This window comes from Piliocolobus tephrosceles, chromosome 9, assembly GCF_002776525.5.
Source record: "Piliocolobus tephrosceles isolate RC106 chromosome 9, ASM277652v3, whole genome shotgun sequence".
NCBI classification, from domain to species: Eukaryota; Metazoa; Chordata; class Mammalia; order Primates; family Cercopithecidae; genus Piliocolobus; species Piliocolobus tephrosceles.
Genome location: NC_045442.1, coordinates 125,653,774 through 125,679,149, shown reverse-complemented (window position 1 = coordinate 125,679,149; position 25,376 = coordinate 125,653,774). Strand labels below are relative to the sequence as shown.

Sequence of the window (25,376 nt, the reverse complement as noted above, 5' to 3'; positions counted from 1 at the left end):
AATTAGCCGGGTGTTAGTGGCATGTGCCTGTAACCCCAGCTTCTAATCCCAGCTACTCAGGAGGTTGAGGCAGGAGAATTGCTTGAACCCAGGAGGCAGAGGTTGCAGTGAGCCAAAATTATGTCACTGCGCTCTAGCCTGGGTGACAAAGGAAAAAAAGTAACTGTCCTGTTTATACTGAATGAGAAAACATTTGGGATACTGTCTCTGGTCTGGCTGCCATATTATATATAGGATCTTGACTAATTAGAGAATTTCCAAAAAGTGGCCAAGAGATCTAGATAGCATATTATATGAGAAAAAACAAGTATTTAGTATGGAAAAAAAAAGAATTAGAAGGTATGTAATGATTGTTAAAATATCTAAAAAGCAATATATTAATAGCTTTATGTACTGTAAGAATATACTGTTTCTTGTGGTTAAGAGTGTGGGATTCTAAAGTCAGACAGACCTGGCTCCACACCAGATACTAGCTATACTACTTTGTGCTTTCCTTTTATACCTCAGCTTTCCCATCTGTAAAATAAAATATAATAATTATACCTGCGTCTCACAGGATTGCAGTGAAGAACTATATAAAGTCACATAATACACATAAAGTACTTAATACATATATGCCTAGCACATAAGTGCTCAAAAACCTAAGTTCTTGTTAAAATTATAAAACTTGTTCTTATCCACCCATCTCTTGAACTTTGCCACCTCTCCACCTTTCCTTAACCCATTCCTTCATTCTGCCTAGAATTTTCTTGCCTGCAACTCAAGATTTCAAAATCCTTTCCATCAATATAAAGAGATGCTGATAAGGTGTAGTGATGTGGTCAAAATGCATAAAAGTGTTTACGAAAACAAGTGAATTCTACTGTACATAAATTATACCTCAATAAACCTAACCTTAAAAATACATACATAAGCATAAGCACTTATTTAAAAAAAAAAAAAAACAGAAGAAGGATAAACCAGAAAATGATTACCTAACAGGTCAGAAAGAATGGAAGTAGAAAAGTAAGAATGCAACTAAGACTCTAAATATACCTTTTAACTTTCAAGCTGTGTAAGTGTTTTATATATCTGAAAAAATTGGAGAAAACTGCCAAAAGATAATTTCTATTAGATGAAGGAGAGAAAATGTCAAAGAAAGAACCTACGAACTTTGTCCCAAAAAAAAAAAAATTCTATTTTTTATTTTTATCTAAAAAAAATTTTGAGTGGCTGGGCGCGGTGGCTCAAGCCTGTAATCCCAGCACTTTGGGAGGCCGAGACGGGCAGATCACGAGGTCAGGAGATCGAGACCATCCTGGCTAACACGGTGAAACCCCGTCTCTACTAAAAAATACAAAAAACCAGCCGGGCAAGGTGGCGGGCGCCTATAGTCCCAGCTACTTGGGAGGCTGAGGCAGGAGAATGGCGTGAACCCAGGAGGCGGAGCTTGCAGTGAGCTGAGATTCAGCCACTGCACTCCAGCCTGGGCGGCAGAGCGAGACTCCGTCTCAAAAAAAAAAAAAAAATTTTTTTTGAGACAGAGCCTCCCCGTCACCCAGGTTGGAGCGCAGTGACGCAATCACAGCTCACTGTTGCTTTGATTTCCTGGACTCAAGCGACCCTCCTGCCTCAGCCTCCACAATACCTGGGACTACAGGCACGTATCACCACATCTGGCTAATTTTCTTATTTTTTTGAAGAAACAGGGTCTTGCTACGTTGCCCGGACTGGTCTTCAACTCCCGGCCTAAATCAAACCTCCTACCATGGCCTCCCAAAGCAATGGGATTACAACCGTGAGCCACCACACCATGCCACTGTTAAAAAGGATTCTATTCAAACTCAAACTCCTACTTCTATGAAGATACTTTATTTGGATTAAACTTTCATAGTCATTTAAAAGATTTAAAATAATTTTCAACCCATGATTACACAGTATACTAGCTACCCCCAACTGAATGAGAAATTGTTCCTTCCCTTCCCCAACTGTCAGTTCTAACCTAGCCCTGATTTTTGCAGTATTTTTTACTTTCTGGCTATGTCTTTAATATTTTATACCGAATATTTTCTCCCCTAATCAGAAGTAAATAGAGATAGAGGAAACTGCCATAATCATTCAAATTAGGTTTACAGATGAGAAAACTTTTCAGCACTGATGCCAAAATAATTATGACAGAACTTATGAGCACTTTTCCTATTCTCCCAGTCTATATCTTTCCCTCTTCCAAGTTCCCTGGAGCCCTCACCTACCCTTAGTTATACAAATTTATCCCTCCCCAAACTGCTCCATACAAGGACTAAAACGTCTTAAAGAACAAAAGGTATTTTCTAGAGTGTTTGCTATTTAAGAGAGACACTGAAATAGGAAATGTTAACCAGAACTCTTTGGTGAGGCAATAGAGGAAATAATGTTGGGCAGAGAATAAATATCACTCCAAGACTGGGTGCAGTGGCTCATGCCTGTAATCCCAGCACTTTGAGAGGCCAAAGCAGACAAAACACCTAAGGTCAGGAGTTCAAGACCAGCCTGGCCAACATGGTGAAAGCCCATCTCTACTAAAAACACAAAAATTAGCTGGGCATGTTGGTGCATGCCTATAGTCCCGGCTACTCAGGAGGCTGAGGCAGAAGAATCGCTTGAACCTGGGAGGTAAAGGTTGCAGTGAGCCGAGCTCACGCCATTGCACTCCAGCCTGGGTGACAGAGTGAGATTCTATCTTAAAAAAAATATATATGTATATATATATACACACACACACACACACACACACACATATATATCATTCCAAACTCACCAGGAGTTCCTAAAATCAAAGCTATGGGGGATTAGTAACAAGACCAACTAGAAGATGAGCATCATCAGAATGAGTACTTCTCCTGCTGGCACATTGGGTAATATAGTGTAGGGTAAGCTTAGTAACACGATTAAGCACTGGGGCTCTGGAACCACAGTACCAGCATTTCAATTCCAACCCAGCTACTTATCCCAGCTACTTACTACCTATGCAATTTTAGGCCTGAGTTTCATCACCTATAAAATGGAGACCCTATGTCACAGAGACATTTCAGAAGTCAAATAAGAAAATGATATTGAGTGTTCAATACAAAGCCTTTAAACACAGGAAATACTCAACAGAAAGCATAGCCATTATGAATTACTGTGAAAAGAACACTATTAACCCTAGATAAGCTCAGATCCGCCAGCCACAAGGTACATAGTCTATAGATGATCATTAAACTCTAAGCTTCAAATGGGTAGGAATTTTTGAACATTTTGTTCACTGATGTGTTCCCAACTGCCTAGAACAGTGTCTGGCACATGATAGACATTCAATAAATATTTGTTGACTGGGTCCTCTCTAAGACTCTTTTCCAGTATAAAATCTCATTATTCTGAGAAAACAGAACTAATTACTAGAGAAAATAAAACTACTTACTAGATGCCAGGGCTTCTGCTTCAGTGGAAGGAACCTTGTAGATTTTTCCACCCTTATAGACGAAGCTTCCTTCAGTCACTTTAAAATCCAGATAGCGAGTTACCTCTGTATAAAGCAGCATCTTAACCAGCTGACCTAGAAAAGTCACATAATTCAAAGTATAACTTAAGACTATAAATTATAAAGAACATTTACTAATACTAACAGCTTCTCAAATTTTTCCTAACAGTGTTCAATAACTCCAACAAAATAATTTTTTTTTTGAGACACAGTTTCCCTGTTGCCCAGGCTACATTGCAATGGCACGATCACGAGCTCACTGCAACCTCACCTCAGCTCCTGGGCTCATGCAAGCTTCCAGCCTGACACTCGCGAGTACCTGGCACCACCATGCCTGGCTAATTTTTTTTTGTATTGTTTTGTAGACATGGGGTTTTGCCATGTTGCCCAGGCTGGTCTCAAACTCCTAAGTTCAAATAATCCACCCACCATGGCCTCCCAAAGTGCTGGGATTACAGGCACGAGCCACCGCGCCTGGCCCAAAATAATCTCCAAAGTCCTATTTTAATAGGACAACCAGAAGGCATTCTTATTGCACTGCGTATTACAAAGTTATTTTTTATTTTTTTTCCCTACTCAAGGTTGAATACATAGGTTTTTTTATATTACAACTTAAAGGTTACTAATTTTATCAACTTGCTTTTGCAAAAGCAATGAACAATTTATTAGAGATATGAGGTGTGAAATTATAGCATTATTGGCCAGGCACAGGTGGCTCACACCTGTAATCCCAGCACTTTGGGAGGCCGAGGAGGAACTATTTGAGCCCAAGTGTCCAAGACCAACCCACACAACACAGTGAGACCTCACCTCTACCATAACACACAAAAATTAGCCCAGTGTGGTGGGACACCCAGCAAATCAGGACATTGAAGTGAGAAGATCACTTGAGCCTAGCAAGTCAAGGCTGCAGTAAGCTATGATTGCATCATGACACTCCAGCCTGGGTGACAGAGTCCCTGTCTCCAAAACAAACTAATAAAAACAAACAATAGAATATAAACTCAAATAAGGAAAAAGGATGGCAGATGCTTTACTTCATGTGCACAAACAGACCTATAACCAAAAATTTAGTTCTTCAATGTCATCTCAGAAAGCAGTACTAATATTACAGCAATTTAAAAAAATACTTAGCCTGTAATCACAGCACTTGGGAGGCTGAGGCAGGCAGATCACTTGATGTCAGTGACCAGCCTGGCCCACATGGTAAAACACCGTCTCTACTAAATTAGCTGGGAGTGGTGGCACACACCTGTAATCCCAGCTACTCGAGAGGCTGAGGCAGGAGAATCACTTGAACCAGAAGGCGCAGGTTGTAGTGAGCCAAGATCATGCCACTGCACTCCAGACTGGGTGACAGAGCAAGACTCCGTCTCAAAAAAAAAAAAAAAAAAGAAAAAGAAAAAGAAAAAGAAAAAGAAACTTAGATCCTCTAAAATAAAAAAAAAATGAAAAGATAATTTAAAAACCCTACAAACTAGAAAAACATTAAAATAATGCTGTTTCAAAAGGCCCAGTTATTTAAAACTGTCATAACCATCAACAGGTAAGTCTGTGCCAAAGGCTTACAATCTTGGTATGTATTATGCCACAGCATCATGTTTCTACAGAACCAGTTACTAATAAGTCACAACCCCTTCCTTACTTTTCTAACTTATTGACTCCAGACACCTAATGGACCATGTTACTCACCATGCTGTTCCATTCAACAAAATCCAGTTCCTCATACCCAAAATAGTACTCTCTGTCAAAAGTTAGTTTTGATAGTAAAATTGCAATCAAAGTACTGTCATAAATTTAAGTTAGAATCCTTTACCATTAGCCATAAGGAACTTGGGAATCAAGTCAACATTCCAGTCTCTTCCTCTCCCCATTGACTCAGGTGGTGATCCTGGTATTTTAAATCTTTTGTATAACTAAAAGCAAAGGAAAAAATAGCCATAATGTCAACAAAATTTAATTTTTTATTACAATATGTACACATTTTTTATTAAGTGCTTTTAGTATAAACACCACTACACTAGTAAAGTATAAGGGCATTTCATCTTTTATCAGATAAAATTTTTAGCAAGGTCCAATATATATGTAAGTTAATTACTAAACTCATAAATGTTAAAATTAACAAATATGGCAGAAGTAAGGTTTTTCACTAGGAGAAAAGAAAGAATATAAAACAAGGCCAGACGCAGTGGCTCATGCCTGTAATCCCAGCACTTTCTAATCCACGAGCTAGGTGGATCCCTTGAGATCAGGAGTTTGAGACCAGCCTGACCAACAGAGTGAAACCCTTGTCTCTACTAAAAATACAAAAATTGGCAAAGTGTGGTGGCTCACGCCTGTAATCCCAAGCACTTCGGGAGGCCGAGGCAGGTGGATCAGGAGGTCAGGAGTACAAGACCAGTCAGGCCAAGATGGTGAAACCCCATCTCTACTGAAAATACAAAAATTAGCAGGGTGCAGTGGCAGGCGCCTGTAATCCTGGCTACTCAGGAGGCTGAGGCAGGAGAATCGTTTCAACGCGAGAGGCAGAGGTCGCAGTGAGCCAAGATAGCGCCACCACACTGCAGCCTGGCAACAGAGTGAGACTCCGTCCCAAAAAAAAAAATTAGCTGGGTGTGGTGTGTGCCTGTAATCCCAGCTACTCAGGAGGCCGAGGCAGGAGAATCACATGAACCTGGGAGGTCGAGGTTGCAGTGAGCTGGGATGGCACCACTGTACTCCAGCCTGAGTGACAAAGCAAGACTCCATCTCAATAAATAAATAAAACAAGATTATCTGTCAATGACACTGTATAGTTCTCTATATGGACTGTATATGCAGAACTAGGGTGTCTCTGACAAATAGCAATCATTTAAATTCATTCTCTCCCAAATAAAAAGCTATCAAAGGCTTAATTTTGCTTTTGTATGATGTAAGGAATTCAAAATAAACCTTAGATTCTTCCTAATCAGAAAAGACAATTAAAATTAGTTCCAGTTCATTTACAATTTTTGAGCTTTACTTAGGTATAACTGATACATAAATAACTGCCTACTTCCTGCGTACATTTTGGTGAGTCTAGACACAGGGTACACCCGTAACATCACAAGGTACCAATCATATCCATCACCTCCAAAAATGTCCTTTTATTCTTTTATGATGTGGTAAGAATACTCAATTAATTTATAATTCACATGAAATGAAATGAAGCTCAGATTTCAAAAAAGCTTGTAAAGTTAGAGAACAGTCACTTGAGCTCATGAATCCTACTGCTAAGGTAGAACAGAATAAGCAAAATTAGTAGATATTTATTCAATAAAAATTCTGGCTGGGCGTGGTGGCTCATGCCTGTAATCCCAGCACTGTGGGAGGCCAAGGCAGGCAGATCACCTGAGACCAGGAGTTCGAGACCAGCCTGATCAACATGGTGAAACTCCACCTCTACTAAAAATACAAAAAATTAGCTGGACATGATAGTGTACTTCTGTAGTCCCAGCTACTTGGGAGGCTGAGGCACGAGAATCGTTTGAGCCCAGGAGGTGGAGGTTGCAGTGAGCTGAGATAGTGCCACTGCACTGCAGCCTGGGTGACAGAGAAAGACTCCATCTAAAAAAAAAAAAAAAAAAATTATGAATCCCTGAATACATCTGGGGAGAAAAAAAGGAAAAGAAATCTTACTCATTGTATTGAAGATCAGCTAAGAAATATACTAGGCCAGGCACAGAGGCTCACATCATCTCAGCACTTTGGAAGGCCAAGGCAGGCAGATCACTTGAAGAGTTCGAGACCAGCATGGCCAACAAGGAGAAACCCCCCATGTCTACTAAAAATACAAAAAATTAGCCAGGCGTGGTTGTCCATGCCTGTAATCCCAGCTACTCAGAAGGCTGAGGCACGAAAATCACTTGAACCCAAGAGATGGAGGTTGCAGTGAGCTGAGACTGCACCACTACACTCCAGCTTGGACAACAGAGCAAGACTCTGTCTCAAAAAATAAAATAAAAATAAAACAAAATTAAGAAAAGAAAAACATTGTGAGGAGATTTGTAGATTAAGAAAATAAAGAGGTGCCCAGGCATGGTGGCTCTCACCTATAATCCCAACACTTTGGGAAGCCAAGGTGGGAGGATCACTTGAGGCCAGGAGTTTGAGACCAGCCTGGACAACACAGAGAGACCTCCATCTCTACAAAAAATAAAATAAGCCAGGCAAGTGGTATGCATCTTTAACCCCACTACTTAGGAGGCTGACGCAGGAGGATCGCTTGAGCCCAGAAGCTCAAGGCTACAGCAAGCTACGATACACTGCTGCACTTCAGCCTAGGTAACAGAGCAAGACTCTGTCTCTTAAAAACAAATAACAACCAAGAATAAAGCACTCAGGCTTGGTGGCTCACGCCTGTAATCCCAGCAGTTTGGAAGGCCAAGGCAGACAGATCACATGAGGTCAAGGGTTTGAGACCAGCCTGGCCATGATGGTGGAACCCCGTCTGTACTAAAAATACAAAAATTAGCCGGGCATGGTGGTGCACGCCTGTAATCCCAGCTACTGGGGAGGCTGAGGCAGGAGAATCACCTGAACCCAGAAGGTGGAAGCTGTAGGGGGTGAGACCATGCCACTGCATTCCAGCCTGGGCGGCAGAGCGAGATTCTGTCTCCAAAATAAATAAATAAATAAGAGAATAAAGAGAAAATTATACCAAATACAAAAGACTAAATACTAAAATACTAAACAGCTACAGTAAGAGATTACTGGGATCACCGGGAAATTTAAATGTGGTTCTGGATATGATATAATGGTATTATGCTTATGTAGGAGACTGTTCTTCTTAGCAGATGAATGCTGAAATATTTCACTCAAGCCTCATTATGTCTTATTACTTTCAATGGATCAAAATCAGTAAACAAAACAAGAGACATGAAAAAAAACGTTAACTGCTGAACTCCAATGGAAGATTTTTTTATACATCATATTATTCTTTAAGTGTTTCTGTATTACTGAATATAGAAAAACATCCTTTTTGATAAGTACTGTCTAATAAGTCACTGATTAAATAAAAGTCATTGATGATAACTATCTCCCATAAAACACAGTACAGGTCATATCCATACATGTAGGTGTTCAACAAACCTCACACAGAAAAACAAATCAATACATCAAAACGCACTGTGGAAATGCTATGTGTCCATGCTCAAAAAAAGTAGGAAACAGGGCAGTATAGCAAAAGGAACTAAGTTTTGTAGTCACGTAACGGGTTTACAACCCATCTCAGATTTTAACCCCCCAGAGACTATCTTAAATGGAGATTAAAAAAACATCTTTGAGGGACTGAGAGAATAAATAAAACCATGAGGAAAGCACTGGACTTGTGCTGGCACATCAGGCGGTCCTCTAGCCTCCCTTCCTCGACTGTATTCTATTAATGCTAAGAGATAACCGCTCCACATAGCAACAGAAGTGAAAATGTAAATTTCTATGAGCTTCAAACTAGAAGCTCCTGAAAAACAGTGCTCCAGATATTCTATTTAATAAAACAAAATAAGACCATCTCTAAGGAATAAGGTAGAGATTCACAAGTGAAACACAAAGTGTGAAAGGCATATAAAATTTGACTAACACTTGGCAGGGTACAGTGGCTCACGCCTGTAATCCCAGCATGTTGGGAGGCCAAGGCAGGCAGATCACGAGGTCAGATTGAGACCATCCTGGCTAACACGGTGAAACCCCGTCACTACTAAAAATACAAAAAATTAGCCGGGCATGGTGGCGGGTGCCTGGAGTCCCAGCTACTCGGGAGGCCAAGGCAGGATAATGGTGTGAACCCAGGATGTGGAGCTTGCAGTGAACTGAGATAATGCCACTGCACTCCAGCCTGGGCGACACAGTGAGACGCTGTCTCAAAAAAAAAAGAAATTTGACTAACACTTACATCTTCCAGTGGTGTTATAGATGCACTCTCTCCTCCATAGTAAGGGTTTTGATCCATATGAAGAACTTTCTTGCCATTCACTGACATTATACCTGACAGGATACATTCCTATAGAAAAAGCACAGTATCTTGAAAAGAAAGTTCTACAGCATGTTTAAAACAGATCTTTTTTTTTTAAGCCCACCATTACACGTTCTCTTAGTAATTACACTTATATTCATGCAACATAACATAATTTATGAAGAAAGTCCTTAAGAAACCAGGTGTGGTATGCGGGCCCCTGTGCATCCCAAGATTAAAACTGTTTCATAATAACACTAAGACATTAGTCACCTTTTTATTTTTTTATTTTTAGTTTTTGAGATAGAGTTTCACTCTTGTTGCCCAGGCTGGAGTGCAATGGTGCAATCTCAGCTCACTGCAACCTCCACCTCCCAGGTTCAAGCAGTTCTCTTGCCTCAGCCTCTTGAGTAGGTGGGATTACAGGTGCCCACCACTCCGGCGAATTTTTTGTATTTTTAGCAGAGACAGGGTTTCACCGTGTTGGCCAGGCTGGTCTTGAACTCCTGACCTCAGGTGATTCTCCCGCCTCAGCCTCCCAAAGCGCTGGGATTACAGGCGTGAGCCACCGCGCCCGGCCTAGTTACCTTTTTAAACAGTGTTGACATTTCCACTGATGATGTAAAATCAATGGTGGATAAAACTGAGACAGGGCTCTAAACTAAACTAGTAGTCATTATATTCTTCATCGCCAGGCATTCACTTAAGGATGTCTTTGATAGGGTGGGTGCAGTGGCCCACACCTGTAATCCCAGCACTTTGGGAGGCCAGGGCAGGTGTATCACCTGAGGTCGGGAGAGCAAGACCAGCCTGACCAACATGGAGAAATCCCCTCTCTACTAAAAATACAAAATTAGCCGGGCATGGTGGCACATGCCTGTAATCCTAGCTATTCAGGAGGCTGAGGCAGGTAAATCACTTGAACCTAGGAGCAGAGGTTGTGGTGAGCCAAGATCGCACCACTGCACTCCAGCCTGGGCAACAAAAGCTAAACTCCATCTGAAGAAAAAAAAAAAAAGTCCTTGATAAAAGCATTAAAAATTAACTTTACTGGCCAGGCGTGGTGGCTCACACCTGCAATCCCAGCACTTTGGGAGGCCGAGGCGGGTGGATCACTTGAGCCCGGGAGTTTCAGACCAGCCTGAGCAACATGGTGAAACCCTGTCTCTACAAAATACACAAAAATTAGCAGGGCAAGAGGCGGAAGCAGAATTGCTTGAACCCAGGAGGTGGAGGTTGTGAGCTGAGTGGCTGTAAGCTGAGACCATGCCACTGCACTCCAGCCTGGGCAACAGAGCAAGACTAAGTTGCAAAAAAATTAACTTTATTAAACATACACCCTTCAAATAGTCATCTTTTAAACAGTGTGTGACAAAATGGGAAGAATACAGATAGCACTTCGGCTCAGGGAAAACCTTCTATGCCACGGATCTGTAAGCTGAACTAGCCACTTTTTTAATGAATAATCATTTTTATTTGAAAGAACTGACCAACAAACTGTGGTTATTCAGATTTAGGTATTTGACATTTTCTCAAAGAAGAACATAAAGGAAAATAACCGACACGTGTTGCCAATAACAAAAAGTCAAATTTTAAATGAAAATTAGAATTATAGAAAACTTGGCCGGGCACGGCTGGTCACGCCTGTAATCCCAGCACTTTGGGAGACCAAGGCGGGTGGATCACAAGGTCAGGAGATTGAGACCATCCTGGCCAACATTGTGAAATCCCATCTCTACTAAAAATACAAAACTTAGCTGGGCGTGGTGGTGCATGTCTGTAATCCCAGCTACTCAGGAGGCTGAGGCAGAAGAATCTCTTGAACCAGGCAGCTGGAGGCTGCAGTGAGCCGAGATCACTCCACTGCACTCTAGCCTGGTGACACAGCAAGACTCCATCTCAAAAAAAAAAAAAAAAAGAATTATGGAAAGCTTACAACTACCACCATGGGCACGTCAGGTTCCCCAATACATGAAGAACTTTTCTGACATTATCAGTGACAATACTAACAAATATGATTTTTGATATTGTAAAATGAAATGTGTCAACATTGAGAAGACCCGCTTTACTCAGAGTAAACCTTATTTTACAAATAACGGATGAATGAAATTACAAAATCACACAGGAGGAAAAAAGAGGAATTTAAAGTGCAAGCTAGATCAATGGGTTTTAATATATCAGAATATAAAACATTCATTAATGTGGCTTCAGATTTCATAATGGAATCAATCTTTTAAAAACTACCACTTGTGCTTTTGTGTAAACCAAAGAGTATCTACAAAAACCTGAAAAGCTATTTAATTACTCCTCCCTTTTCCAACTACATGTCTGTGTGAGACCTGTTTTCATATACTTCAGCCGAGACAATACATCACAACAGAACTGAACACAGAAGCATGTATGTGAATTCAGTTTTATTAAGCCAGACATTAAAGGATTTGCATAAAATGTAAAATATTGATAGTCTTCTCACAATTTTTAGAAAATATACTCAGGCAGATGACTTAAGCCCAGGAGGTGGAGACCAGTCTGGACAACAGGGCAAAACCCTCTCTACAAAAAATACAAAAGTTAGCTGAGTGTGGTGGTGAGCACCTGTAGTCCCTGCTACTCACGAGGCTGAGAGGTGGGAGGATTACTTGAACTCCCAAGGGTGAGGGTGCAGCGAGCCTTGATAAGGCTACTGCACTTCAGCCTGGGTGACAAAGTGGGATCCTATCTCAATAACAAAAAAAAAGCACATATACAGTTAAAATTGTTATACATGTTAACATGTAATTAGTTTATTATTGTCAGTAAACTATTTATTCCTCCATTTCTAATATGATAAATATCAATAGCTACAACCTTCATAAACAAAAGCTCTTCAAGATCCTTAAATTTTTAGAATGTAAACAGATCCTCAGACTAAAAAGTTTGAATACTAGAACCCTAAGCAAAGCATATAGGACAACCACCAATAATTGACAATCAACCAAAAAGTATAAATGACCACTCTCAGGAAAAAGATAAAGCAAGCACGAATACACTAAGACAAACCAAATTGGCCGGGCGCGGTGGCTCAAGCCTGTAATCCCAGCACTTTGGGAGGCCGAGACGGGTGGATCACGAGGTCAGGAGATCGAGACCATCCTGGCTAACACGGTGAAACCCCATCTCTACTAAAAACTACAAAAAACTAGCCGGGCGAGGTGGCGGCGCCTGTAGTCCCAGCTACCCGGGAGGCGGAGCTTGTAGTGCGCTGAGATCAGGCCACAGCACTCCCGCCTGGGTGACAGAGCGAGACTCCGTCTCAAAAAAAAAAAAAAAAGACAAACCAAATTAAGAGGGAAAAAATACAATTAATGTGAAGAAACACAGGAACGGGGCATATAATCACTCAAAAAGGGTTTTGGTGATCAGTGTTTTATTTCTTAAAGAGACACAGGAAATTCCATGTATCTTTATAAATCTTTAATATTTCTCAAATTTATCCAAAGGACCCTAGATGTCAAAGAACAATCTCATTCTCTACAAGTCTATTTGACTTTGAAACCCGTATTTTTAAAATTCACACAAATTTCAAGTTTTCTTCCATAATGTATCTATTCATTTAGTACTTTTTAAATGTTTTAAATTACTTACCATGAGGTTCAAATTTTACTACAGGAGTGTGAATCATTTTTTCTTTTTTTTTTTTTTAATTGAGATAGAAGTCTCACCCTGTTGCCCAGACTCAAATGCAGTGGCGTGATCTTGGCTCACTGCAACCTTCACCTCCCAGGTTCAAGCAGTTCTCCTGCCTCAGCCTCCTGAGTAGCAGGGATTATAGACATGCACCATCACGCCTGGCTAATTTTTGTTATTTTTAGTAGAGATGGGGTTTCACCATGTTGGCCAGGTTGGTCTTGAACTCCTGGTCTCAAGTGATCTGCCCACCTTGGCCTCCCAAAGTGCTGGGATTACAGACGTGAGCCATTACGCCCAGCCTGAATCATTCTTTCCTTGGCTCAAGAAACAAAACATTCTGAGCACTTCAGAAGGCCCTCATGCCCTATTCCAATCATAACCACCACCATCTCCCAGCACTCTCATAATTTCTAATAGCAAAGATTTGTTCTGCCTGCTTCTGAACTCTGTAAAAATGTCATCATGTGTATTAACTTTCTGCATCTGACATTATACAACATGTTTCAAGATTCTTTCATGTTTTGTGCATGGTCTATTTATTCTCATTGCTATCGAGCAAAGGTCCCCAGAGATGAGACAAATCCAGCCTGAAGGCTATTTCTGTGAAGTTTTATTGGTAAATACCCATATCTGTTCATATACATACTGTTTATGGCTGTTTTCCTAGTACCACAGCAGAGTTGGGCAGCTGTGAGAGAGACTAGAAAGTCTACATAACCTAAAATAATATTTACTATCTGGAGCTTTTTTTTTTTTTTCTCAAAGACGGAGTTTCACTCTTGTCGCCCAGGCTAGAGTGCAATGGCACAATCTCAGCTCACTGCAACCTCTGCCTCTTGGGTTCAAGTGATTCTCCTGCCTCAGCCTCCCAAGTAGCTGGGACTACAGGCATGCACCACCACGCCCGGCTAATTATTGTATTTTTAGTACAGACGGGGTTTCAATATCTTGGCCACGCTGGTCTCGAACTCCTGACCTGATGATCCACCCGCCTCAGCCTCCCAAAGAGCTGGGATTACCGGTGTGAGCCATGGCACCCGGCTACTATCTGGAGCTTTACAGAGTGTATGGCTAACCCTGCAAGCAGGGCATCTCAGTGTGGTTCCTGACTTGACATCACCTGCCAACTTGTTAGAAATGTAAATTCTATGCAGATTTCCAAACTTCCGGTTGTATCCACATCACCTGGAAGGCTTGAAGAAACAGACTGCTGGGCCCCATTTCCAGAGCTTCTGAGTTAGTACATCTGAGGCTGGATCTGAGAATTTGCTCTTAAAAAAAAAAAAAAAAGTGGCGGGGGCAGACAGGGTCTCACTTTGTTGCCCAGCCTGGAGTGCAGTGGTGTGATCATGGCTCACTACAGCTTCAACCTCTAGGCTCAAGAGATCCTCTCACCTCAGCCTCCAGAGTAGCTGAGACTACAGACATGTGCCACCATGCCTAATTTTTTAACTTTTTGTAGTGACAGGGATCTCACTATGTTGCCCAGCCTTGGCCTTGCAAAGCAAGGTTTGCTGAAGCAATCCTCCTGCGTTGTCCTCCCAAAGTGCTGGGACTACAGGTGTCACCACCACTGATGCTGATGAGGTGATACTGATGATGCTGGTCCAGGACCAATTTCGAGAATGACTAAAGCTGTGTTTGCAAATTTTATAATACATAAGAATAACATGGAGATCCTGTTAAACTGTAGATTCTGACTGTGTAATATCTGGGTTGGGGCCTAAACGTCTGCATTTCTGGTAAATTCTCAGGTGTTGCAGATGCAGCTGAGCTATGCATCACACTTTGGGTAACACAGCTGTAGATGATTCCATTGAATGAATATACCACAATTTACTTCTCCATTCTACTCTTGGTGGATATTTGGATAGTTTAGTTTCCAGTTTTTTACTATTACAAATAATGCTCTATGAACATTCTCACATGTGTCTTTTAAGTGTGCATTTCTGTTATATATCAAGAAGAGCATAAATACATTCAACAGATATTACCAAACAGCTTTCCAAAACGGTTGTACCAATGTACACTTTTGTCAGCAGCGAAAGTCCCCATTGTTTCAAATCCTTGACCCCTTAAGTAGTTGCCTTTTTAATTGTAGCCATTCTAGTTAAGAAGTGATTTAATTTGCATTTCCTGAAGACAAATAAGGTTGAATACTTTTTAAATAGTTGATTAATTATTAGGGACCAGCGTGGTGGCCCATGCCTATAATCCCAGCACTTTGGGAGGCCAAGGTGGGAGAATCGCTCAAGCCCAGAAGTTCAACACCAACCTATGCAACTTAGTGAGACCCCATCTCTACAAAAGAAAATAAAAATTAAAAAAAAAACAAAAACTGTTTACTGATGATCAAGCTAAGTGATAAGGCACTTTTGATAAGTGCCTATTTTTCCCCATTTTTAAAATGGGTTGTCTTTTTCTCACTGCTTTATAAAAGTACTTTATATACTATATATAAACCCTTTCTTAGTTACATGTACTGCAATTATCTTCTTCCATTCTGTGGCCTGCCTTTTCGCTTTCTTCATTAAGTCTTCATAAAAGGAAATGAAGTTATTTTACAACTACAAAAATCAAGCCTAATACTGACTAAAACAATTTACTTTTTTTTTTGGTGGGGGAGGAAGAAAACAACCTAAAGCAGCACCAACATACAGTTGACTGCAGGGTTCAACTTTTGAAAGCAAAATCTCCGCAAGCAAAATAGAGTGTTGCACAGCTTCTATACATAACCTTTCACACTAAGCATGATCCACCAGACTATGGCTGTAAAGCAAGCACTGAGGCCTAAAATAAAGAGCCCAGTAATTTAAAGATGTGGCCGAGTCCAAAGAGCTGACAGCAACTACCTTCAAAGGCACCACTCGGAGCAAATACGACAAGAGCTAACTAAAGCTAATAAAAAATCTGCAGGCCCAGTGGTTCCCCTATATCCAACTATTATAAAAGACTGCTTCCACACTGCTAAAAGAATATATAATAGCACAAACATAATACTTCAAACTTTGGGACATGTTTAAAACTTTAAACATGTTTTAAAACATGGGGTGAAGTCATTAATTCATTGATACAATTTATCAGTCATATCTGGGCACAGCGTATATATTAATGATCCTAAAATTTTAGCATTTTCCAAAATTACCAGCTCAAAATTAAATTCTACTACAACCTATCTGGTGAATACACAATATTCACAAGCAAAGCACATTAAAGCCATAGAAACCAAGCTTCTCTTTTTCACACTAGAAAAGCTGGTCCATCATATACGTCAAGTATACTGCTAACTTTAACCAGGAAACTTGTATGTGAATGAATATTCACCAACATATGAGTTTTAAATGTAACAGGTAAGAGTACCCACTCTAACTTCAAACTCACCTACAAATGACCTAAGCAGGATAAGAATACATATTCACATCCAAAATCACTAAGACTATAAAATCATCTTCAGAATCCAAGTTCTATATGACACTAGCATCTGTCACCACCTGGCACTTGATAGTTCTCCTACATAAAAAGAGGTAACCAGCCAAAATGGTTTTCAATGTTTAATTGCACCAAAGTGCTAGTATGTGTAGATATGTGGATGTGGGGCTGAGGGACAGAACCATCAGCGATACTGATGTTCTCTTCCTTCAGCACCCTACACATAGTACCAGAGTTGCAATAATCAAAAACAGAATAACTCATTTGGACAACACCCAAACATATTAGACAAAGCACCTGAAGAGGCCGAATGGAATTTGTATATATGAATTGTTACACCTAAATGGTGTTTCCATGGCCAGTAACACTAAATGGTATGCTGAAAAATTAATGCCCACTCCCCAACCCCAATTACAGAGCAATTCAGACTTGGAAGGGAACAAAGCCAAAATTTATTAGTATTTTGATATACCTTCCTAGTGACAAACTAAACACCTAGTGACAAACTAAACTCTATACCCCATCTGGGCAAGGTGGCTCACACCTGAAATCCTAACACTTTGGAAGGACAAGGCAGGAGGAATGCTTGAGCCCAGGAGTTCGAGACCAGCCTGGGCAATATGGCAAAACCCCATTTCCACAAAAAATACCCAAATCACATGCCCCCTGTAGTTCCAGCTAACTTGGGAAGCTGAAGCGGCAGGATCGCATCAGCCTGGAAGGTTGAGGCTACAGTGAGCTGTGATCACACAACTGCACTCCAGCCTAGGTGAGAGACTGAGACCCTGTCTCAAAAACAAACAAAAAAATCCTCTACGCCCTATCAAATCCTACTGCATTTTAAAGTTCTGTTATGGGCCGGGTACAGTGGCTCTCACCTGTAATCCCAGCAGTTTGGGAAGCTGAGGCAGGCAGATCACCTGAGGTCAAGAGTTCGAAACCAGCCTGGCCAACAGGGTAAAACTCCATCTCTACTAAAAATACAAAAAAATTAGCCAGGCATGGTGGTGAGCGCCTGTAATCCCAAACACTTGAGAGGCTGAGGCAAAAGAATTACTTGAACCAGGGAGGCAGAGGTTGCAGTGAGCCAAGATTGAACCACTGCACTCCAGCCTGGGTAACAGAAAGCTCTGTCTAGAAATAAAAAGTACTGTTATGGGGGGGAAAAAAAAAAAAAAAAAGCAAAACTACAAATATAAACACGTACACACAAATGCGACCAGGAGTACAAAGTATCTAATAATTAATATTAAGGTGCCTTTTCAAAACTACTTACCTAGAAATATGTGAAAATATATTACCCAGAAAAATTTTAAATCAGTTCATTTCAATGGCATATATCTTACAGCAACATAATAAAAATGGCTGTTTGTTTTATGAAGAATGTTTCTTTAAATGACTCTGCCCCTCCAATACATCGCATTAAAAACTGTCAGCCAGGCGTGGCTCATGCCTGTAATCCCAGCAATTTGGGAGGCCTAGGCGAGTGGATCACCTGAGGTCAGGAGTTCGAGACCAGCCTGACCAATATGGTGAAACCCCGTTTCTACTAAAAATACAAATATTAGCGGGGCATGGAGACGGGCACCTATAATTCCCAGCTACTCAGAAGGCTGAGGCAGGAGAACTGCTTGAACCTGCAAGGCAGACCTTGCAGTGAGCCAAGATCACATCACTGCACTCCAGCCTGGGCAACAGAGCAAGACTCTATCTCAAAAAAAAAAAAAAAAAGTCAAAAGATACCTTCTCTTGAAATGTGGCTAATTATATCACTCTCCTGCTCAAAGTCCTCTCTCACTGCCTTGAAGATAATTTTCACATTTCTTAGTCTAGAATCTCTCTCCAAACCTGTTTCAAGCAAAATAAACCACTCCCCATTCCCTGCATACATCTTTGACTTAACATTGACTTACACAGGTCTCTGCCTAAAAAACCATTCCTCCATTGGAAGCTTGCCAGTATTTTTTAAAGCCAGCTAATTATCTCCTTCTTTATGAAGGTTTCCCTGACTCCCTGTCTGAACTCCTATAAGTGCACCTCTTAGGGGACTTACTGCTTTCTCATATGAATTCTTATTAGTTACTCCCCAACACGAGGACAAGCTACTTACAGACAGGTTCTGTGTTTACCTTTTTACTGCCCATAACTGATCACAATAGTCACTGGAAGTTTAAATAACTGAAACTGAAACTATTACTCCAGTAAGAGTCTCCAATCAGGTGCCATGGGAAGGAAGGCAGAGGTAACTGCAGTGTATCATCACGCATGTGAACATCTACCAGTGGTCTTTAAAACCCAATGTCGGCCGGGCGCGGTGGCTCAAGCCTGTAATCCCAGCACTTTGGGAGGCCGAGACGGGCGGATCACAAGGTCAGGAGATCGAGACCATCCTGGCTAACACGGTGAAACCCCGTCTTTACTAAAAAAAATACAAAAAACTAGCCGGGCGAGGTGGCGGGCGCCTGTAGTCCCAGCTACTCGGGAGGCTGAGGCAGGAGAATGGCGTAAACCCGGGAGGCGGAGCTTGCAGTGAGCTGAGATCCGGCCAATGCACTCCAGTCTGGGCGACAGAGCGAAATCTCAAAAAAAAAATAAAAAAATAAAACCCAATGTCACAGTACTGTCATCTCTACATGCTAAAAATGTCTAACTTCACTTGTATTTTCTTTTGGCCAGGATGCTTAACGCTGGTTTAAACTGCCTACAACACAGCTCCCAAGTGTAATAGCATTTGCAAACATTGATCCTATGCTCACTACTGTAGTGAATAGAAAGTCCTTTGTCTACAGAACTCTAACACAGCTATAAGCAAGAACTCTCGAGGAGCAAATCTAAGATTAAGCAAATCCAAGAGGCAATCTGAATTACAGTTCATAATTTTAAAATCAAGTATAAAACCTCTTCTCTGAATCTGAAATCACAAAATTTTGATAAAGAGAAATGGGGAAAAGTATCTGGGATGTAAAGCAAGTTTTTAGACATATGATGCTGAGAATCATCTGGCCAAATATCACTTAAGTATATATTTCTATTCATAAATCCTTACTGTGTAGAACAACAAAAATGGGAAGAAAAAACCTCTGGGAAGCACAAATAACTGTGGAACTACTCTTATTTTTTTAATCTACTATGTCTAACAAGACTCGTGAACTTATTTCCAAGTCCACAGTGAACTATGAGCAAAATCTGTGGTGAGAGGCTGCCCACACATGCTGAAAGCAGAGAAAAGTAAATGTTGTCAGCCTAACGGTAAAGTAAGATAGAGGGAAAAAATTTGAAGAGTAAACTCAAGAGCTCAAAAAGCAGAGCAGCCTGAGAGTAAAGGGGGCAAAAGTTCCTACAAAGCTGGCGGGGTCTTCATGGCTTCACCATGTTACAGCACAACACAATAATTAATCTTCACTATGTGAAATCTTAGTTATCGAGTAAATTATGTTTCTTATTGTGTTAGAGAAGTTGTGACAGCATTTAGAAAGGCATTATCCAAAAGCTGTGCTCTTTAGAGATAACCCTTAATTCCTTAGAAAATTCAATTGTGTGGAATATTCCATTTCTTTTACACAAAGAATGAAGATTTTACTCCTTTATGCCAAATCATTTTGTATCTTTTTGATTAAAATGACTATCAATATTTGTGATTATGAGCTTGGACTTAACAACTCATACAAACAAGCACTAAGCAACACAGCAACTCCAGCACTTCCTTACGCTTCTTTAAAAGTAACAAGTTCCTAGCACTGAAAGCACTTGCCTTTTTTTAGGTTCTTAAATCTCAGGCACTAAATATAAAGTAAATTTCAAGAAAATTAATTTAACTCCAGACACTCAAAAGTTAATTCTGAGTGCTAACTTTGGTTTTCTCTTCTTCTAATTTTTAGTCATCTAATTCCTGGTAACACTAAAAATAAGGATATAAGATTTCTCATTATCAAAATCATCCTGTCAGCACTACTCCTATCAAGGATAGTAATAATGTGATTCTCCTGAATTAATAAAATTATGAAAGAACATCTCAGAAAACTTAGGAGGGCTCACAGAGATTAAAGTTATCACAGCTACAAAATGACAGCAGAAATTGGTCTGATTTCTAGTTAAGTATGCATCTACCATTTATCAAAAACTTCACAATCCAAATGAAAATTTAAACGAAGTGCATTATCTTAACTTGTTATATAAAAAGGCTGTTTCACCATCTTTGATACAAAGTGATGTGAATGGGGCTTGTGGAAGCCTGCATGATGGTGGATTTGCACTCACTCGTCCATGCTCAACTGACCTCGATTGTGAGCAAATCTGAAAGACCAGCAACAACCATAGAAAAACGGTGGAACTAACCGGCTCTAACAACACGCTGGCAGCAACACTACCCATTCCAACGGGCAAAATCCACCACAAACTACTAAGCGCAGTTTGGAATCCCAATGAGGCACTTAAAAGAAAAAGCACAAAACCTGCAGTGGGTAGGGCTTATTCATTTAGGCATCCAACAGTCTTCCAGCTTTTCAAACACACTGACAGGATTATTCCTGAATTTGTCAAACATAACAAAGTATTCTGAATGAATATTCTCTAATAATTGCATATAACTATAAACAGAAAAATGACAGGCCAGAAAAACACCATTCTAAGTCTTAACAAACCTTTCCTAAAAAATTAGCCAAATAAAAGTTCGAAGGTTTTCTCTTGCCTAGAGACATTTAAAAGTGTTATTCTGGGATGTTACCTGTAAAAAAAAAAAAAATTAGTTTGAACCTGACAGATTATAATAAATTTCAAAAAATTTGAAGGGGAAGTCTACATTAAATGACGCAGAAATTTAAAGTCAGAGTACATAGGATACACAAGATTGACATCAGTATTCATCTTAAATATGATCAAGCAGCCCAAAGTTAGAATTTCAAAGTTCCCAAAAATCGATAGTTAAAATGGTTTTCTCCAAATTCTTTTGCAAGATGAACAGTCTTCATAAAAAACAAAAACAAAACAGAAAAAGTACAAACTACAGAACCTGCCTGCATTATCTACAGTTAACCTAAAGTTCCCTAAGCAGACAGATAACCAGGAAAATCAATATACCATGGTATTAGGTACACCTTGCATTCATATATATTACAATGCATTCTTCATGTTGTTATTGATTTATCTTCCAACTCCCTGAAGAAAGCTTCGGAGTACAGAGAACTTGGCCTTTAGCAATCCATCACCAATCCAATTCTTAGGGGAAAAGAGTCCAGAAGAGACAAAGGAGGCAGGGAACCCACCAAACAAAAGGAAAAGACGGCGAAGGTCAGGTGCAAAAGCATTTGATAGACAAGTTTTGAAAAAACTCAATTCCAATTCTACAGATGCTCGGTAAGTGGGAATGGAGGGTAGCTAAAAAGATTCAATAATACTTCTTATTAGCAGGGGGGAGAAAGGATTAAAAGATTAATTTCTGCCTTTTCTCCAAAAATATAAGTTAATCAAGCCCTAGCAGTTTCGAAGCAGTGATTATCCAAGACTTGTCAGGAAACCCCGTGCTCTGCTTTGGCAGCCAGACTGACCCGGGGAAGCGGCAGAGGCGGAATAGGAAATGCAACCGCGAGGCCTGCACCGTCCCCTCCGCCTCGGGTGCTAGTTTCCAACCGGGAGAGGTCACCGGCCCAAAGCGGGGAGCGGGAGCCTCGGCCCGGGCCGCCTTCTCCCTCCACTCCGCTTCCGCAGGGGGGAAGCGCAGCAGCCGGGCTCTGCCGTTACCCCGCCCGGAGTCTTGCGGCCCGCATCTCCATTTCCCCGCCTGCCCCTCACACTGGGAGTCGCCCGATCGCCCCGGGACGCGGGGCGCCCCCGAACCCGCCCGTGCCCCCAGCCACGACTCCCGTCCCGAAAGCTACGGCTGACGGCAGAACGAGACCCCCGAGGAGCTGCGACCCGCGGGCCGTGCAGGAGCCGGGGATGCGCCCGCCCCGGCTGCTCAACCCCGGCCCCTCAGCCCCGGCGCCCACCGTCAGGCCGGTGCCCAGCACGATCACGTCGTACTCCTCATTCATGGCGGGGCAGGCGCGGACGCAGGACCACAGAAAGGAAAAGGCGCAGGGGCTCCGTGACCACCGTGCGAGTCTGAGAGGCGCTCTCGTGCGCGAAGGAAACGGAAAGAGAGGAGAGGAAAATGGAGCTGGCGACAAGGCGAGACCTGCCGCCACCTCAGACGGGAAGAGAAGAACCGGGCGGGGAGGAAAGGGGAGGGGGCGGGGAAGGGAGGGCGGTGACTGAGCCTCCGCAGCCGGGGCGGGGCCTGCAGGCACCGGGAGGGCCGCCAATCAGGCACTTCCAGCACTCTAATTGGTTACATCCCCGTCACTCGCCCAACTTTTTTTCTTCCCCGCCTCTCGCGAGAGGAAAAGGGCGGGGCGTCGCCATTTTGGCTTCCGGTTCCCCTTGCGGTCTCTGCCACCGGGGTCTGGGAGGCGGCGCGTAGACTGGGGTGGAGGTGCACGGAATAGCGGGAGGGGAGTACTGCCGGCTACCACGGTTCTGACTCCCGCTGTCGGGGCGGGAGCTCGCTCGGTCCAAGGTCCCAGAGCCGGACCGCCGCCCTTGGACTTTGAGCGGGTGCGTGCGGCGGCCACGTGGGCGAGGAACGCGGGTCGGGCCGCCTCTCGAGTGGCGGCCTTGGTTCTTCCCGCGGGGCTGGGCTCGCCGGGGCCCGGAGCCCGCCGGGAAGAGTTCGGAAATCACACGTGTGCTGTTTCCCGCTCTGTGCCTTCCCTGTTTGGTGCGTTGCGGGTGGGCGCTTTAGGAAAGTGGTAGGAGGAAAAGCGGCTTCTTTTGATAAAAGTAACCCTTAACAGAGATGAAAGTGAAGGCCAGGTTTCATTGGGAAGCCGATCCGCACTTACCAGGGGCTGTAACTTAAAGCCGCTGTAAACGTGGTAGCTGATCCTTGGATGCAAAGGTTTAGGCCTTAAGCTTAGAAACTGTTCCTTGCTTGCCTTCTAACCCCCTCCTCTTTTTCTAGAATTCTCTTAGGAATCTCTAACTTCATTGAGGACACGGGTGTAAGCAGAAGCTGTGTTCTCAGCTCCAAGAGGCAAAGCCCACGAAAGCCTAGGCAGGTGAATTTCCTAAAGGCGTTGACAGTTGGAAAACCTGTGTTTTCAGCACGTGATAAATCTGCGTAGTCAGCAGACAATGAAGATTTGGCATTCAAGAACTACTCAACTACTTATCGATAATACCTATTATGAGCCTGCCTTGATAGACCGAACTTGCTCATATTTAAATCATCAAGATAGAGGAAAGAATGTAACAACTTTTAAAAATGTTTCTTAACCCGTAAATACTTGGATAAGGTATGTTATATTGGACCATGGAACTTTTTCGCAGGGAGGGGAGAAGAAAGCAAAAGTAAAGTTTGAATTTACATTCAACCTTAATTTGATTGTGTATATTTGTCACCAAATAAATTAGTGCAAAGTTGACCATACAACTGATTATGCAACAGTGAGTGTAACCGACTTTTCTTTTGGCTAAGCCAATGGTGACTAAAGAAGGTCCTTCTGTTGCTCTGTCTTCACGTCATCAGGGGGTCATACTACCTGTATTTTTAGACCAATATGAAATACCCTTTTTTTTTTTTTTCCCTGAGACGATCTCGCCCTGTCGTCCAGGCTGGAGTGCAGCAGTGCAATCATGCCTCACTGCAGCCTTGATCTCCTGGGCTGAAGCTATCCTCCCACCTCAGTCTCCCCAGTAGCAGGGACAAGAGGTACAGGTCACCACACCTGATTACTGACCCTTTTTTTTTAAATTAGCAGTAACAATAAAGAGCTTTTTTCACAATTGCCATCAGCCTCTGACTGTTGAAGAGCAATTTAAGGATGTCAACTGAATTATGTTAACCATGTTTCAGGTGAAGACTATTTCATCAATACTCAAAGTTCTGAGAAACTTAAAGACACTGAGATAAGGGAAGTGAATTTAAGGCTAATAAGGATCCCTTCCTTACTTAACACTGAAGTTCGTTTTAGTTCGCAATATAGAACCTATGGCCCAACAGAAGGACAACAACAATCAAACCTGGACTGAGCCTTAACGGACTGAGTGCATCTAAAATGCTGTACTTGGGCCAGGCACAGTGGTTCATGCCTGTAATCCCAACACTTCGGGAGGCTGAGATGGGAGGATCACTTGGGGCCAGGAGTTCGAAACCAACCTGTGGTGTACAGCCTAGGTAACAAACTGAGATACCGTCCCTATAAATTAGCTGGAGGTTGGGCACGATGGCTCACACCTGTAATCCCAGCACTTTGGGAGGCCGAGGCAGGCGGATCACAAGGTCAGGAGTTTGGAGTTTGAGACCAGCCTGGCCAATATGGTGAAACCCCATCTCTACTGAAAATACAAAAATTAACTGGGCGTGGTGGCACGTGCCGGTAGTTCCAACTATTTGGGAAGCTGAGGCAGAAGAATCGCTTGAACCGGGGAGACAGAGGCTGCAGTGAGCCAAGATGGCGCCATGCCTCTCCCGTCCATCTCAAAAAAAAAAAAAAAAAAAAAAAAAAAAGGCAGTCTGGGCGCGGTGGCTCACGCTTGTAATCCCAGCACTTTGGGAGGCAGAGGCAGGTGAATCACAAGGTCAGGAGTTCAAGACCAACCTGTCGAAGATGATGAAACCCTGACTGTACTAAAACTACAAAAATTAGTTGGGAGTGGTGTCAGGCGTCTGTAATCCCAGCTATTTGGGAGGCTGAGGCAGAGAATTGCTTGAACTCAGGAGGCAGAGGTTGCAGTGAGCCACGATCGTGCCACTGCACTCCAACTTTTGCAACAAAGTGAGACTGTCTCAAAAAA

The 25,376-nt window shown here is 42.1% G+C and overlaps 1 protein-coding gene and 1 long non-coding RNA gene across 2 annotated transcripts in view; one reads left to right on the top strand and one right to left on the bottom strand.

Moving 5' to 3' along the window:
- The window catches only part of GDI2 (GDP dissociation inhibitor 2), a 49,196-nt gene extending 26,333 nt beyond the window's left edge, over positions 1–22,863 (bottom strand). Inside the window, exons 1-4 of the mRNA XM_023230513.2 lie at positions 22,529–22,863; positions 9,387–9,494; positions 5,295–5,394; positions 3,419–3,553 (exon numbers count right to left, since the gene is read on the bottom strand). Coding sequence (XP_023086281.1) covers positions 3,419–3,553; positions 5,295–5,394; positions 9,387–9,494; positions 22,529–22,573 — 388 coding nt within the window. The 5' untranslated portion in view covers positions 22,574–22,863. The remainder of the gene's footprint in view (positions 1–3,418; positions 3,554–5,294; positions 5,395–9,386; positions 9,495–22,528) is intronic.
- Positions 22,864–22,976: 113 nt separating this feature from the next.
- LOC111554835 lies at positions 22,977–24,369 on the top strand. The gene is made up of 2 exons (XR_002735347.2): positions 22,977–23,298; positions 23,542–24,369. It is a non-coding gene; the product is annotated as an uncharacterized LOC111554835 (long non-coding RNA).
- The last annotated feature ends 1,007 nt before the right edge of the window (positions 24,370–25,376 follow it).